General features: G+C 32.0%; 1 protein-coding gene across 1 annotated transcript; it reads right to left on the bottom strand.

The window, feature by feature from the left end:
* Positions 1–8062: 8062 nt before the first annotated feature.
* Positions 8063–10991, bottom strand: LOC109178803 (beta-1,4-mannosyl-glycoprotein 4-beta-N-acetylglucosaminyltransferase). Its single transcript, XM_019328371.1, has 2 exons — positions 10653–10991; positions 8063–9496 (listed from the first exon to the last, which is right to left on the bottom strand). The coding sequence occupies exon 2, from the start codon at positions 9431–9433 to the stop codon at positions 8339–8341; it is 1095 nt and encodes a 364-aa protein (XP_019183916.1). The 5' UTR covers positions 9434–9496; positions 10653–10991; the 3' UTR covers positions 8063–8338.
* Between the last annotated feature and the right edge of the window lie 7191 nt (positions 10992–18182).

The following is an 18182-nucleotide window of genomic DNA, read 5'->3' on the forward strand; positions in this document are numbered from 1 at the left end:
GATTAGTAAATGTTCAAAAATTTCAACTTTAATTTCATGATTATTTTTTGTTATTTTAAAGCATATACTGTTTAAGACTTTAAGATGTAAAAACTGTTGTTTTAAGGGAAGAAACACTACAAATTTATTTTTAAAAATAAATTTAAAAAGTTTACATTTTATTTTATATATTTAATAACAGTAAAATCTACCGTGCTCATTACTTTGAAGGCTAATTTTGCACGAGTCAAGGAACAATGAAATGATATTAGAATGTGAGGGGCTCTTTGTGCGCAGTGAGTACCGGTCTAGCCTCTATAGTTCATGTTCAGTTGAGTTACCATGATTTACATCCTCCCAAATGTTCTGTCGGGCCGGGATGTGGGGGGCCCTTAGGGTTGGGGTTCAGCCTTGGAAGAATGAAATGATATTAGAATTGAAGGATTGAATTGATCTGATTATTTTACTGATAATTGGAAAGTTATTCTAAAGTGCGTTTGTTTTTCGTTTTTTGTTTTTTTTTTTTTTTCAGATTGGAATTACCTTTGGTAAAAGATTCTCATATTTTTGTATTCTAGCTTGCTAGTAATTCATTCTTCAAATATTTTGGTTTCAAATTAAAGTAAAATTGCCACCAAGACTTTGACCATATTGAAAGATCGCTAATAAGAAAAATAGAAGAGAAAGAAATAGAGTAGACTTAATTTCATTTTTGGTCTTAGATTTATAAGTGTTAATTCATTTTTAGGTTTTTTTTTTTTTTTTTTTTTTTTCAAAACATCTTCCTTTGGTACTAGTATTATTGTGACATGACTATTTTTGGCCCTTTATCAACAAAACAGTTTAAATGTCATTAAATACAATGACATTTTGGTTTTCAATTATGATTTTTTTCAAAAAGATAAATATAAAAAATATTACGGCCAACGCACTTTGTATTAAAAAGATCAAAATGTCATTGTATTTAATGACATTTCAACAATTTTATTGATGAAGGACAAAAATAATCATGTCACAATAATACTCGAATCAAAAGAGGGTGTAAAAAGAACTAAAAGTGAACTAACATCTATAAATCTAATATAAAAAATGGAATTAACTCAAATAGATTAATAGGTACTATGTTAGGTATTTATTTTTTTTTTTTTTAAATGGTACTATGTTAGGTGAAAGCTTTCATTTTGAGTAGCCTTCACTCAGCCAAAAAAAAGTAGTCGGAAGACAAGATAATTCCTTAATTGTACTATTCTAGTTACCTCAATTTCACTTCATTCACAGTGTTTCTTCACTTTCGTTTTTATTTTTTATTTTTTTTCTCCCTCTCTCTCTCTATCTATCCATATTATACCTTAAGTCCTTAACCCCTCATCTAGCTTCCCTTTCTCTTCTTAGGCCTCTATTAGCTATCCTTTGTACTTTGATTCTCAATGTCTCATGCAATGCAAAATATTTTAGGGAGCTATTCTGTATTTTTTTTTTTTTTGCGCACAAAAGGTCTTTACAATTATTGACTGGTCAAAATTTTCAATCACTCCTTAGATTTTCAAGAATTTCACCGTATCGCAGAAAGAAAGACTAAACTTTGATTGGTTAATCACTTGTGCCACCCCGATGAGACTATTTTTTTGTATTTTTAGTGATAAATTATAGAGTAAATTATCAAAATCATCATCAACTATAATGATTTCCTTACTTTAATTTTCACTTCTAATTTTATTTAATAAATTTATTGGTTATCAAATTTGTATTTATTTTAGCTATTTAGAGGTTCTATTTTGTCCAAATTTGTACATATTCTAATCTTTTGACAGTTTAAAATTTATATAAATTTAATATTTAAATATATTATTTAATGAAATTAAAAATCGAGAACCATAATACTAAAATCAGTCTAGTCAAATAATCATTTTGATAATATATTCTAAATTATACCCTTTTCATATAATATATTCTTTTAGATAGTCTAGTCTCAAAGTTGAAGTATATATTCATACCTTACAATTACTATCTTATGTTTTGGATATTTTGATGAACTCGATCATTTCACCACATACATTAATATTCCATCTAAATACACACACACACACACTTGATACTTCAATGTAACCATATTCACATGCCACTCGTAAATATAAAAATGAGTTAATATCTGATTTGGTTTCTCGACTATTAAGATTTTATCACTTTAGTTCTCAATTTCTAAACTAGATCAATTATTTCATCCCAAATTATGTAATTATAAACCAAAATGGTCCTAATTGGGACTAATTTGGTTTGGACAAAGGACAATTTTAGTTAAAAATTGTATTATTAGGGATGAAATTAGCAAGTTTAGAAATCGATGACTAAAGTGTTAAAATCCTAATAGTTAAAGGACCAAATTGAGTATTAACTCATCATCTAAAAATTAAAGAAAATTCAACTTGGCAAGGTACAAAAAGGAAAACAATAAGTGTAGTTAGAGAAGAAATGAAAGCTATGACTCACTTTTTTCTTTGATACATTAGATATCCTAACTTAGACTAGACTATTCTAAGTCCCTAAAATCCCTAAAGGAGATAAATCGCGAGTCGTTGCGTTAGTCCTAAGTTCTCACCCCTGTCTATACACTCTGCAGACAAAGGATCTTCATTTCCTCTAATTAGTCAATGTCTCCTAATGACCCTCCAGGTTCCTAATGAGATTTAAACCTCCACACAAGAGCAAGACTTTAATGTGATCAGTTGAACTAATTGAGTTAGTCCCAGCGTGACTATGACTCATCATTTTTTTTTAACCAATGAAATCATCTTACGTAAGTAGAGAAATAAGAGTATGTATAATATCCCTTATGCAATGTATATATATATATATATATATATATATATATATATATATATATATATATGACCCACTTTATTTGACCTAATTGGTCAAAATTATTAAGTAGACAAACAAAGGGCAAGAAAGTGCTCCCCATAAACCTCAACATCTAAGCTGCCCATCCAATAACAATAATAATAAATACTAAGAATTCGCCCGCGTATACAGCTCAATTGATTATATAGGTGAAGTTTGGGAACAATGACTCATGATCGAGTCTTACTTGCGATAATGTGGGAGCAACCTCTCAAAGTGAGGGGACTCCTTGTACGCAATAAAGCAGAGGTCTAGCCTCGTTACCATGATTTACATCCTTCCAAATACTCTGTCGGGCCGGGGTGAAAATTCAATCGGAACAATAAATACCAAGAATTATCTGTCGGGCTGGGGATTGGTATTCAAACAGAACAATAAATACTAAGAATACTCTGTCGGACCGGAGGTGAGATTCAACTGAAACAATAAATACCAATAATACTCTGTCGAATCGGAGGTGCGAATTCAATTGGAACAATAAATACCAAGAATATTCTGTCAGGCCAGAAGTGGGAATTCAATCGGAACAATAAATACCAAAAATACTCTATCAGACCGGAGGTGAGATTCAACCGGAACAATAAATACCAAGAATTCCTCGAATTTAAAAGTGGCATTTCCTGTGGCAAGAAAATGACATTCAACCACAAAATTGAAGAAGTCGCATTTAATATAATGGTGCAAACAATAAACCATTCCAAGAAACATCCACCAACTGAATTATGTATTAATTTTTAATTTGCTTCAACCTCAAGAGCCCCACCCAGCCAGGTGGGCCCCCTCTATTTTCTTCTTGTTTGAACAAAGAGAAACAAAAAACATGGAGTAAACTTTCCTTCAGAATATATTCCCACCTTGCTGTCACTATTGACGACTATTATGCACACACCTATCTTAATCCTCAACCTCTTATCTTTTTCCTGTATATCAATGTTTGAATATATATATATATATATATATATCTTCATATGTACGTGTGTGTACGCGTATCTAGGTGCGGAGGTGGGACAAGTATGAAGAAAGAAATTGGTTAGATGTATCCAGGGTTTTAAATTCAAGAGTTTTATATTTCGATAATTAATTTGAGTTTAAATCTTATTGGAGCACTTGTACAATCGAGTTAATAATTGATTTGTTATCTTAAGTAAAATTGATCGTGGCCTTGATAAGTTATTGCCTTATCAATTGGTTAATCATATGCGATCGGGCTCCTCTCGACCAGATTTTTCCTTTTGCTTCTCAATCTACGAGGAATTATCAACCGTTTCAAGCTATTGTTCCCCGTACTAGGTCTGAGTCTTACTTCTTATATTATATTTATAACAAATTTTTGAACTATTTTATACTCGATCTATCTCATTTTATATTTTTATGTATCTAGTTCGATTAACAAAATCTGATTGAAGTTATTTTTAATTCAATTTTAATTTTCATAATATTAAGTTTAGTATTTTTGAAAATAAAGAAGCTCATTCATTTAAGTTGAAGCATTTACAAATAGGATCGATTGAACGGTATATCGTTCCTTACGGTCAGACATAGAACCAACTTCCCTAGCAATGCTACAAAGAACTCAAATCGCAGACTGTTTCACAAATTTGAAGTTGAATTCGTTAGATGAATTTAACGCTTCTTTAATATCATCGAAGAATTAATCAAACGTAGTCAAGACTAACTTTGGTTGAAAAGTCTTGCACACCACCTGAGTATATGTTTTCCATTTGTCGTTCATTGACAATATATCCATCGAGTTGAGATGCAGATGTTCTTTTACATTGTCATCTTTGTCACCCAGGATGAAGTTCACATACGCCATGACCAACCTATATGTTTCACACTTATGAAGAAAGAACTCGCCAAAAACAACGAGAGGAAAACAAACTCGTCACACAAACGTGAGAAAAACACAGAAAAAAAAAAAAAAAAAAGCAGAACACAAAAGAAAAGAGAAGCAGCAATACACCTCTTGAACTTTATTTTACGGATCCACGGGAATCAAACCACTTCTTTATCCAGATCTGGCGGAATCCTTAAGCTTTAAATCTTTGAGAACTACCGCAACTTCCTTGAAGGGTTGGTGGCTGAATCGGCACTGAACTTTATTATGAAACTAAAAACAAAAAAAAAAAAAAACAAAAGAAAAGAAAATAGGAGACCGCCGGCCAAGAAACGAAGCTCCGTCAAAGGCTCAAAGCTTCGGCCAGAGGCCGACGGCCACCAGATGAAGAAACGCCCAAAAAAGAAGCAAGGTTTCGTGAGACAGAAAGAGACATTTTGAGAGAATTAGGGTTTCATTAGGGTTTCTTACTAATCATCCGATATTAAGTTTAGTATTAGTATATAAAATTTATATATTTACAAACTATATTAAAACTTAAAAGTACTATTAAACAAAAAAAAAACTCAAATTTAAAAGTAATTAAAAATACTAAAAAAAAAAAAGAAATAGAATACAGATTTTATTTGACCAGTAAATAGTAAACTGTAAATATGACAAATAAAATGTAACAGAGATAGTTATGTGCACCTTTAGTGGTGCACTTATTGTTGTTGTTGTTGTTGTTGTTGTGCCAACAAAAACAAAGAACATTAGGAAAAATTATATCGTGCATCAGGACGCCCAAAACGACATCGTTTTGTTTTGTTTTGTTTTGTTTTTGTTTTTGTTTTTTTTTTTTTTTGTTTTTTTTTTAGAAATTTCGTTTCCCGTGTCTGCTGTTAACATCTAAAAAAAAATCTTATGTTTCGAATGTACATAATTGTATAATAGAATGTACATAAACTCCTAACATAATACACATAATCTAACATAATACATAATACACATAAACTCTTAACATAATACACATAAACTCTTAACTCTTAAAAAAAATTCTCTATTTCAAATGTACATAAACTCCGTCGCGTCAATTTTCCATATAACGTAATAAAATGACCTTGTTTTGGACAGGACGAGACACACAATACATTGTATGCCCTGGTGCACGACATAACGATTGGAACATTAGACTTAGAGATTTTTTTTGGGTTTGATTGAAGAATTTGTTGAGAAAAGATTGTACTTGTACACATTTGATAGTGGGCTTGCGGGCTTGTGCCTTGGGCTTCGCTGTACAATTTAGTAGTGGTCTTTTATGTTATTGATGGGTTTGGATTAAGGCAGGCAAATTATGTTGTGCATCCGTTGTGCATCCGTATGCACCATGCATGGTGCATACGGATGCAAAAACGACGTCGTTTTAATAAAACGCGCGTCTTCCCTTAAAAAAAAATCAGGTTCGATTTCCAGCAACAACATATGAACTAAAATTTCATAATCGATGAACTATAATTCCATAATCGATGAACTATAATTTCATAATCTAATCTATGAACTAAAAATTCCAAAATGAATGAACTAAAATTCCATAATCTATAAACTAAAATTTCAGAATCGATGAACTATAATTCCATAATCGATGAACTACAATTCCATAATCGATGAACTATAATTCCATAATCTATGAACTAAAATTCCAGAATGAATGAACAATATAATGTTGTTGCTGGGAATCGAACCTGAATTTTTTTAAAATAGGAGACGCGCGTTTTTTAATAAAACGACGTCGTTTTGGCATCCGTATGCACCATGCATGGTGCATACGGATGCACAGCATAACGATTGGTGATTTTGTTAAAGTTTTTAAAATATGGATAATGTAAATATAAGATATATCAAACACTAAACATAAGAAAAAAATTGAAATTGTTATAAATCACAAGACGTATCATTGCGTAAATTGTTGTATCATTTTCATTCCTGGAATGTATTATAGAATAAAAGGGAAAATGACACTTTTTCCCCCTGAGTTATATACTTATAGCCCCTTTTCCCCCTCAATTATTTAGGTAAGCACATTAGCCCCCTCAATTATTCTAAAAGTTGTGGTTTTTTCCCCTGATGTATTAAATTGACATTTCTACCCTTAAAGTAAACATTTTATTTATTTTACTTCTCCAACAAATTATCGCATATACGTAGGGATGACCACGGTTCGGATCAAACTGAACCGAACACTATAGCAATTGAATTAAATGTTTCCGGTTATGATTCAGATCTAGAACCTAATATTTGGATTTCAATTTATTAAAATTATGAATCAAAAAAATTGGATCTTGAACCGTGAATCGGCGGTTCTGGATCCGGTTCGCGATTTTGAACCGTCTTTATTTTAAAATTTTATTTTTTATTTTAAATATTCTAAATTCAAAAATAAATGAATTTTATTTTTCAGTTCGGAACATGAACCGTCCATTCCGGTTCGCGATTTTAATAAACTCTAAATATCGAGTTTCGATTCTAAATTGTAATTGGAATATTTCAGTTTGGTTGCTATAGTGTTTGTTTGGTTTGAACCAAATTATGGTCATAATTTGTTGGAGAAGGAAAATAAATGAAATATTTATTTTAAGGGTAAATATGTCTATTTAACGTTTCAGTGGGAAAAACAGCCACTTGAATAATTCAGGGGAAAAAAGTGCTATAAGTATATAACTTAGGGGGAAGAAGTGTCATTTTCCCTAGAATAAAATAAAGAGAATACAAAAGTAGAAGAGAATAAGCAATCTTTTATTATTCACCCCTCAATCTAATATATAAATGTACAAAGTTCCTATATAACTACAAGTTTATAAATGATAGAAAAAATATTATCAAATATTTATCTAGTAATGTCCACATTTATTTATTTATGTACAACACTCCCCATTGAACATTACTATATCATACTCATGTCTCGTTAACATCCGCACTAGAAAAACCTTAATGGGAAAACCTAGTTTAGGAAAATAGTAATAGTGTGAAAATAAAGTGAGAATTCAAATTATAGTATTTAGTTTGCATGAATGGGAGCTCATAAGTCTCTAATTTGTGATTAATCACATGGTAGCTATGACCCGACGTAACAATCCTATTTATGCCCCTCAATTTCCTCCCGTACAGTACAGGAGGGGTAATATATGTACTGTTTTAATAATTGAGGGTAATATTTACACTACTAATAATTCAGGAGTGACATTAATAATTGACATATTATGAGAGACATAAATTACAATTTTCCCATAAAACTTCAATAATAATATTCCAATTGAAGCAGAAATTGCAAGAATAATATCTCTGTTTCATTATCAAATAGACTTGAATTTCAAGCTGAAGTTAAAGCATCCTTTTGGATGTTTAAACTTATAATATATCCTGAAGTGCAGTACATTGAAGTATTGAACAACACATACAACAATTTCTCCTAGTTGCCTATTTCATATACTTCTCCATCCTGAGATTGTATAGGATGCTCAACATATAAGTGAAAAGAAAAAAGTTAAATGAGGATTCTAAGTTGGAATACAACCTAAAATGTTTTTCCTAACAACAATGCAACTGTTACAGAGATCATCAAAACGGTGTTTACCGTAAAACTGGAAATCATGCTGGCGGGCGCATACAACCTCCCGGGAGGAGGAATCTGAAAACGTCAGCATTTTCGATCAGATAAGCGGGGAGGTGAACTGCAGAGGCTGAAGGAGGAACAGATCCCATTTTCTTGATCAATTCTTTGAAGGTATATTCCTCGGGCAACATGTCGTAAAGATCAGAGCCTTGACAGATGAGGTTCTGGATCCTCGTATGGTCGAGAAACTCTCGGTGCTTTACTCGGTCTGCGTGGCTATATGCTGTCATCTTGAACACGAAATCCTTGAGGTAGCGGAAGCAGAAGCTGCAGTGCCATCCCGCATCCGAGAGGATGCGGTCGGTCTGGCGGGAGTGTCGATATTGAGTCCACGGGCTGTAAATGTGGACCGTGGCACGCCAGCTGCTATAGTCCACGGGGAACTCGAAGGAGTACAAGTAGTGCCTCAGCTCGAGATGCAGAACGGGGGGCACCCCGTCGCACCACTGGAGTAATTTTATGGTATGGTGGCTCGGGATTTCATCGGTATCTGACATAATAAGAAGGTCACCATTGGAGATACCTGCCCGGCGAAGCAACTGATTCATGGCCACACGCTGCTCCGACTCGAGCTTAAACGGATCCTCGTCGTGTGACCTGTGGGACGCAACACGCCCCGGGAATACACTGTGGACAATCTTGTCTGCAGCAAAGGAGAATCGGTTCTGATTCTGAGCAAAAAATAGAGGCTTTGGGATGCCAGTAAACGTCGTGTTCGCTTCTAATATCACGAATTTCGTCACAAATGGATCCAATTCTTGCCACCGAATCTCGAGCAGGTCGAGCTCATTGCTGAATATGACGGCATCAAATACCCTCCGGGGCTCAGTTCGAGCAGTCCAGCCATGTAGGTGACAAAGGTGCGCCATCGAAACGTTTTCTGCATAGTAGTGAGGTAGGTGCTCAAACGGAGGCGGTGGGATGTCCCATAGAGGGCGGAAAAAGTACGAGATCTTCTGGACATGGTTTAAGATTCCAATGACACAAATCGGGACAAGTAGAAAGAGTAGAACGAAATAGTATCTCCGAGGAGATCGTCTGGTGGTAATGCAGAAAGGTCTTCGGGCCATGCTGTAAGAGACCACGATTCAAAGGCTCGACTAACATTGTGTCATTGTTATTTCTGTTCTGATCTGCACATTGCCACATTTTCAAGTTCAAGTTAGAAATCTGAAAACGAAGTAAACAACCAAACAAAATCATAAACACCAAAAACTATCAGACATCACTGTTCTATTGGAAATGCAGAAACAACAGTCAAATGTTTCGTCTAGCCATCAAACTAAAGGCAAATTAACATTCATTAGCCATTAACAATCATGCTTAGTTTTAAATTAAACCTTACAACGACTATGAAATAACGAAAATTTAGATTCAGTTGATCAAGTAAACACACAAGAAGAAAGCTATGCTACACTTCTTTATCTCACTAGCATTTGCTTCTGCAAGGGAAAAATTGGAACTTTTGTAAAAACTCGAAGGCCATAGCGGATTGGTAATTCACAACAGATAGCCCAATTGGATCAGTAAAGAATTAAGTTCACTTATGACTTAAAACTCAATTTATCTCTCAAATCAATTGAAACAAGCCTACCATAAGTATCAAGCAAAGATAGGAACTTCTTAAGCCATTTAGGACTATAGAAAAGTCCTTTATCTCTATCTGCCCTATCCTAGGAGATAGAACAAAGACTAAACCAAAAATGTAAGCATTTCTTACTGTACAATAACCATCATAGAATTATATCTAAGCAATAAAAACTGAGATATGGTATCTGGGATTCTGGCATTCTTTTTCAAGCTCTATAATTTCAATTGATTTGTTCAGATTCTCTCAACTTATACAGAACCCACCAATGAAATTCCCATAACACCACTAAATTTACCCTTTTTCATAAGAATATGCCCTGTTAAGCCCACACTACATTCCAGAATTTCTATTCCAGAAAGAAAAGCTCATTGAATCTATAAAGCATCAGAATGCTGCTGTTCATGAAGGGCAGAAAGGGAAACCCAAACTTTAATTTATCTACCATTAAAGCAAAAAAAAAAAATTTAAAAATTGAATCTTTATTGCTTTAATACACTTCATTGTTTTTTTTAGCTCCCAATTCATGGAAATGCATGAATGAAGAAAAGTCAACTCAAGAAAAGGATTGAATGAAAAAAACCAGAAACCCAAGCTTCCTTCCTTAAATCAACCCAGAATAGCAAATTCAAATTGAATAAAAGCCCTAACATTACCAAGAAATCTAGAGAGAAAACAAATAAAGATTCAAACTTTAATACCTCTCATCTGGGTTGCACAGACTTAGGAACCCAAGGTCAACCTATCACCAACATCTATATGTTGGGATATAAACAACAATATTGTATTTGCGTTTATATCTATTTACATGTGTATTCCAACTGGTTTTGAATATGTTACAGATAGGGAAAAAAGAAAAAAAAAAATGTGTATGGAGAGGAGAGAGAGAGAGAGAGAGAGAGAGAGAAGACTTCTGGTGCAGGAGTGAAGTTAGGGGTGAGGTAAGAAATGGCAGAGGGAAGAGAGGCTGTGATTCTCTACGCTCAAGATCATAGCAGTCGGCATCTCAACCAATAAAAAGATGCTAGCAAGAAGCATAGCTATCATCAAATTTGTTGTAAAGCTTTCCCTATCGGAGTTTCCCATGGATGTTGCATAATAATATTAAAATAGATAAATCAATTTTCTATATGATTTATTTGTGTAAGTTTCCAATCATAAATCACTTTTTGAAGTCGTAAACTAATAAATGTAGAGATAAATATTTATTATTGTAATTTGAGAAACATAACATAATAAATAACAGCTAATGATCTTGTAGTGAGTGATATAAAGTGACTCTCCCAAATAAAAGATTATGAGTTTAAGCCTCTTTGGGAGATCATAAGTTTGAGCTCTAGTGAAGGCCGTATGAACAAATACTACATTGTAATAAAGTCAGTAGTACTAAAATAATAATAATAATAATAAATACCATAGCTAAAAAGTAGAGTAAAACAAGTATAAAGTTATTTTTTTATTGTAAGATTTTTATTGTAATTGATTCAACATAAAATTCTATTTCCACCAAAAAAAACATAAAGTTCTATTAAAATTAAGCATTGAAGTTACAATGAAAAGTACATGCACTTATTTAGATGTAAAGAGTAAGTAAAAAGAAGAACATGAGGTTGTTTTTTAAATGATAAAGCAAACTCACTATTCAATGATGTATACTAGATAATTAAGAAGATCAATTGATCATTTTTTTTTGAAAGTTCAAACTTATAACTTTGTAATTACTACATCAACAATCTGATTAGCGTGACTTTGCACTCATAACATAAATTTTTTATTTATAGCACTTCATCGCCTAATCCACTATGTTAGGATTCTTATTGAATTCTAGTTCTAGTTTGTCTACATAACTCTATATAGTTTGTATATATGTTCCATCTATAATAGTATAATCTTATACAATTTGATCATCCAATAATACAATCCTAATCTTAACGGACTGTCTCCGATGTAACCATTCCTTCGTTATCCAATTCACTTTCTACTGCTCACCATTTTGTGAGCATCAAACTTACCCAATAATACAATCCTAACCCACTACTAATTAAAACTTCTTTTAAACTTTAAAATTTAAGAGCAAGTCTTATAATATAAGACAGATAGAGTTGTTCTGTGGTGCGTGTGTGTATGAAATGGAGGTAATCTTATATTGGAGATTTGGAGGGACCCGTTGGGAATTACAAGATAAATTTAGAAAGAAAAAAAAATTATTTGAATTAGACAGGGTCTGAGACATGAGATTAAGGTGCAGTGGGGGGCCAAACGTATACAATGGGTCAACAAGTCATATGAGTGCCATTTAATACAAATTGCCAAAACGTATACAATGGGTTAGGGGTGTGATGGATATACTCATTGACTCCTTGTTAGGTTGGTGCCACTGCCTATTTTGAAAATTTTGGTCTAAAAGAAAGGTTTGCTTTGTGTTAGATTTTATATTACATGAGATCTTATAACAAATCGTATTACAAATAGAATTCTAAAGTTGAAACAATTCACGCAACATTTTTTATGATCAAGACAAAACATTAAAATAAATATTTTGCTTTTTGCTCTTAATTGTTAGAATCTCAAAATTTATTGTGTTTTGGTAAAAGAGTTCTCCAATATAAAGGTTGATCACACGTAACAACAACGGGACGGGAGGGCGGGAGGGAAGGGGGGGGGGGGGGGGGGGGGTTATTTTATAGAGGAGCTTAATCCCCATCTTTAAAGAGATTGTAACCCCGGTGCTATTATTCTAACATGGAGGAATCAAAGCAATTGATGCAGTCAAATAGTAGCGGTCAGACAGAGCATGTCGAACGATGCACTTAAAGGCTTAAAGCAGAGCCTTTGAGGACTTAAAGATGGGGTTAAGCTCCTCTATAAAATAATAAACTTTTGAAAATTCGGGGTCGAGAATATATAACCGAATATCAGGACTCCTCTCGGAATAGCTATTCTTCTCGCAAGGGGAATAACTAATTCTCGGAAATAAAATGACTTGCCAAATAACATAATATGACTATTTATAGAAATGTGATTTCATTCTGAATTTATTTCATGAACCATACATGTGGTATATGTATATAATTTATTTACATAAAATGTACTACTACGTATTATATTACGAAAACTAGTGCATAAAGCCTTGTTTCAATCATTAAGTTAAGAAGTTATCCACAATATTATTTCATAATATTCTGAAACATTTTAGGTTTCAACATAACTCATTAGTCATAGTCCACACATTACTATCAAATAATGTACATTCGGTATATAAATAATGTACATTTAATATATAAAAATATATATTATATTCAGAACAATACATTATTTGAATGCTGAAAATATATTATTTTATATAATGTACATTCTATACACAAATAATGTACTTTTAATATATTAAAAATGTACTATTTATTATAATCCACAATATTCTATTGCCATAAATTCACATAACTCACGTCTTCTCTCTCCATTTTTTCAAAGTATACAAAATCGCAGAAACATATCCAACGCAGGAATTGGACATTGGACTAGTGCGCAAATTATACTGTGCAACCGTCTGCACCATGTATATGATGCACACGGTTGCAAAAACGACGTCGTTTTGATTAAAAACGCGCGTCCCACTTTAAAAAATAAAAAAATTTAGGTTCGATTCCTGGTAATAGCATTTTTTGTGTGCATAATTTGAATTATATATCCACAAATTCATAACTATATATCCACAGTGAATGAATAACACAAAATCCAGAATGAATGAACTAAATATCCACAATGAATGAACTAAATATTCACAATGAATGAACTAAAAATCCATAATGAATGAACAACATAATGCTGTTGAGGGGAATCGAAACTGAATTTTTTTAAATGGGACGCGCGTTTTTAATCAAAACGACGTCGTTTTGCAACCGTGTGCACCGTGCATGGTGCACACAGTTGCATAGCATAAGGCAATTTATATCCTACACCACGGCGTACATTGCACTATGCGCCCAGATGCAAAACGACGTCGTTTTAATTATTTATTTTTTTTTTGAAATTTCCCGCCCCAGTGAATGGCAGTAGGCTTTTCTTTAAAAAAAAAACCCGCTGTTCAAGAATGTACATAATGTTATACTTGAATACACATAATGTTATACATGAATACACATAATGTTATAACAAAATATACATACTCTTTTTAAAAGATAATACACATAATCTAACATAATACATAATAAACATAAACTTTTAACATAATACACATCAACTCTTAACATAATACACACAAATTTTCTGATTCGGATGTACATAATTGTATAAAAACAATGTACATAATTGTATAAAAAATACACATAATTGTATGAACCAATACACATAACGTTGTGAACGAATACACATAACGTTGTGAACGAATACACATAATCTCAACAACTTCCTACCGCGCCTCCCAACACGACCCCAAAACGACGTCATTTTGGGAGGCGCGCGGCGCACAGTGCTATGTGCGCCGTGGTGTAGGATATAACGATTGATAGCATAACTATTGGGACTAGTGTACTCTAACTCAAAATATTGGGCTTTGACAGCCATACTGTACCATGGGCTTGGGCTGCCCCAATAAAAATTATAAATAAAAAAGAATTAAATAAATACTTCAATTATAATCGAAACAGTAATTAAGTTATTAATTTAAAAAAAATTTCAATTAAACTCTTAAATTTGAAAAAAAAAAAAAAAAGAATGTGAAATTAAACTATATTTCACATGTTTTTCAAAAAAAAAAAAAACTATATTTCACATGTGACCAATAGGTTATCTATATAAACTTGACGATGCCGTGAAATTTGTTTACTTACATCGCTAAATTTTTTGCTGAAATGCAATACCTCTTCATCCTGGTTTTGCTTTATTTTGTTTGTTTGTTTTTTTTTTTAAAAAAAAAAAAAAAAAAAAAGTTCTTGGGCCTTTTGAGTCTTGACAGCCAAGAAAACCAGCCCTGATATGGTGGACCATGGTTTGAAAATGGGAGTCATTAAATTTTAACAAATCTCATATTTTTTGCGTGTTCAGAACAAAATGAAACTATAGGGTATCTAAAATGAAATTGAATAACTTGCCTCTCATATTATTTTTATATTATCAAATGAAACTGTAATTGAATTGAAATGATATATTAGTTGTGTTGAAATGAAACTGAATAACATGTCTCACATATTGAATGTATATTGTCAAATAAAACTGTAGTTGAATTCAAATAATACTTTAGTTTGCTGAAATGAAACTACAGTATGTATATAAAAAAAAAAAAACTGAATAATATGTCTCACATATTGAATGTATATTGTCAAATGAACTGTAGTTATATAGAAATGATACTTTAATTGTGTTGTAATGAAACTACAGTGTATATAAAATGAAACTGAATAACAGTTTCACATATTCGAGAGGAATATTTAATACCCCCAACCCAATTTTCATTATCTGATGTCAATAGCAAAACGGATCAGATAACTAGTGTCGGATTCGGTTTCAATAATGTGACAGATCCTCGAGTTTCGGGTTGGTCGGGTTCATCGAATTCCTTGGATTTTGCATAACCCTAGTTCATGGAGTGAACTCTTCTAAATAGGACTCGATAATATTTTCTTTTTTTATGAATAAAATAGAAGGGGAGGACTCGATATGATCAAGTCAAAATAAAAAATGTTAAAATTGCCCAAACATTTAAATTTTGGTACTACGTTACCAACTTTAAAAGGTTGGACTAAAATTGTTGCATAAAGATTTGAATATTTTTTACTAATAATTAAATTTCAAACAATATTATAAACATCTAATTAATTTTTATTCTATTGGAATACACTTGAAAGAAAATAGTATACATTTCATTAAAAATATCTTTGTAAGGAGCTAAAAATTAAGTTAATGTCAATTGGTGCACAAACATTTGAACCTAATGAGAAAACAAAGAAAGCAAAAGTTGTACATCATATCTTGGATTGAAACAGAGAGAGTTTGCGCGTTATTATGTAAGAGTGAGATTTAATTTACTCAATGCATACACTCTTTGAGTAGTGGATGCAGGTTTTTTTTGTCATCACAAAAAAAAATGAAAAAAAAAATCAATATATCGTATTTAAATAATATTTGTTAAAATAGAAAATTAAATATTATAGTAGTTAAAAATAAAAGAGAATAGGTAAAAGTACATGATTTTGTAATGATTAGTAGTCTCAATTCTCAAATGCATAAAAATGAATATATGTGTATCTTAGATGGGTAACAATTATTGTATGTCTTAAATGTTAAAGGCCAAATGCTTTTAAATCAATAGGATAGAATATCATGATAACTTAGCTTTTTTGCAATCTTGTAGGCTTTAGGCATGATGAAGAATAGATTTTTCCCAAAGGGAACAAATTAAAGCCGAAGAAGGTGATCAACATTTGGATGACTTGACAACCAAACCTTTATTAATTTAATGAGAAAGAGTATATAGCCCAAATACTTCCAACTAGTTTAGTTGTACCTACTTTTTATGCTAAGTTTATTTAGTCATGTTGCCATGATATTTAATTTGCTCTATCAGTTAAAAAATGATATTGCATTTCCTCGCAAATTTACCTTATGATATTCACATCTTATGAGCAGTTAATGAATATAAAATGTTTCATTATCACATACACCAAAAGGCATGGTAAATATTAGAATGTAAAATGTTAAATATGTTTACCTGGAAAGTGACAATTTAAATTAGTCCCTCAATATAATTATGGAGAAATAGTTAACTTGGCCCCCAATTATTAAGGCCTCCATATTAAGTTTCTCAATTATTATATATCTTGGACGTGAATATAATTCCTTGGTGATGACAAATTTTATTATAAATATAGAAATTTGCTCTTCAAAGTCCTAACTCCATAAGGTTATTACTTTTATAATTTCTAAGTCTTCCCATTTTTTTTTCTCCAATTGAGGAGTAAACATTGATGCTTAACAAAATTTGTCATTGAAGGATTATATCTAGCTACCACCGAGATTATAATTGAGAGATAAATGCGAAGACGGTAGTAATTCAAAAACTGAATCAACTGTTTTCCCACAAGACAGTAATAATTGAAAAACTGAATCAACTATTTTCTCATAATTGGAGACTAAAATCTTTATTTTCCATAGGTTTACACTTATCCTGACATATTTACTAATTAACCCGGTTACTTAACAAGCTAGTTAGTTTATGTATGTTGTGTAATACATTTATTAAGCAAATTGTTTATGAGTTTGAATTGTAACACATAAATTAAACAGACCATGCATGATTTCATTAAAACCTAGCTTTTTTGTTATACCCAATATATGTTCGTTTCAACACAAAAAAACTATGTGAGAATTAACATGGCAATGCAATGAGCAAACATGCATCTAAATATCTCAGATGTTTTAATGCCTCTCAGAAAATAAAGTTTGTTTGGCGTACTACATCTCATTATGCATGTCTCAATTACAAAACTGTGTGGGGGCAACACAGTACAATTAACCTGATCTGATGAGAATGGCTTTGTAATAAGACCAGCCCACTATATATGAATCTCTGATCTTTATTGACAGTTTGGTAGGCTTTGGTGTAATCCCTATCCACAAGCTAAGGCTATATATATATGTGGCAGCATCATTATAATCTATCTTCCATGTTATAAGTTACAGACAGTAAATATATATAATGGAGGTGGTGAAACATGAAAAAGATTAATAAAGACGGAAAGATTTGGTTGAGTATAGGAAACAAGGGAATATCATTGTGCAGATGATTGGGAAAAGATAAAGGGAAAAATGTATCATCGTAATACCAAAAATCCAAACATGCCAGCCTAAAAGCGACAAACTTAGTGTACACTTTCTTCAATTTGTGCTCTCTGCAAAACCCACTATCATCTTCCTCCAAGTCCCACACCCCATCACACCACAAATTCACTTGGAGGTAGGGATGGATATATAATTATGATTATTTTAATTCTACCTAGCTAGATAGCTTTTCTAAAGGAAATGGAAACTTTTAGTTTACTAATTAAAACTATCTTCCATCTTCTTCTTCTTTATCTTTTTGGATTTTAAAAAGATAATGACAACAACATAATTACTATTTTAAAAAAATTTCTCAAATTGAGGATTATATTAAATAATGGGGAAATGGTCAAATAGGTCATCAAATTTTACCTAAAAAAGTCAATTAGGTTCTTAAACTTTTTAAAGTTGCAACT

Source organism: Ipomoea nil, unplaced genomic scaffold (genome assembly GCF_001879475.1).
Source record: "Ipomoea nil cultivar Tokyo-kokei standard unplaced genomic scaffold, Asagao_1.1 scaffold0869, whole genome shotgun sequence".
NCBI classification, from domain to species: Eukaryota; Viridiplantae; Streptophyta; class Magnoliopsida; order Solanales; family Convolvulaceae; genus Ipomoea; species Ipomoea nil.

Coding starts and splice junctions, on each gene's coding strand:
- LOC109178803 (XM_019328371.1), bottom strand. CDS start 9,433: ATGGCCCGAAGACCTTTCTGCATTACCACCAGACGATCTCCTCGGAGA.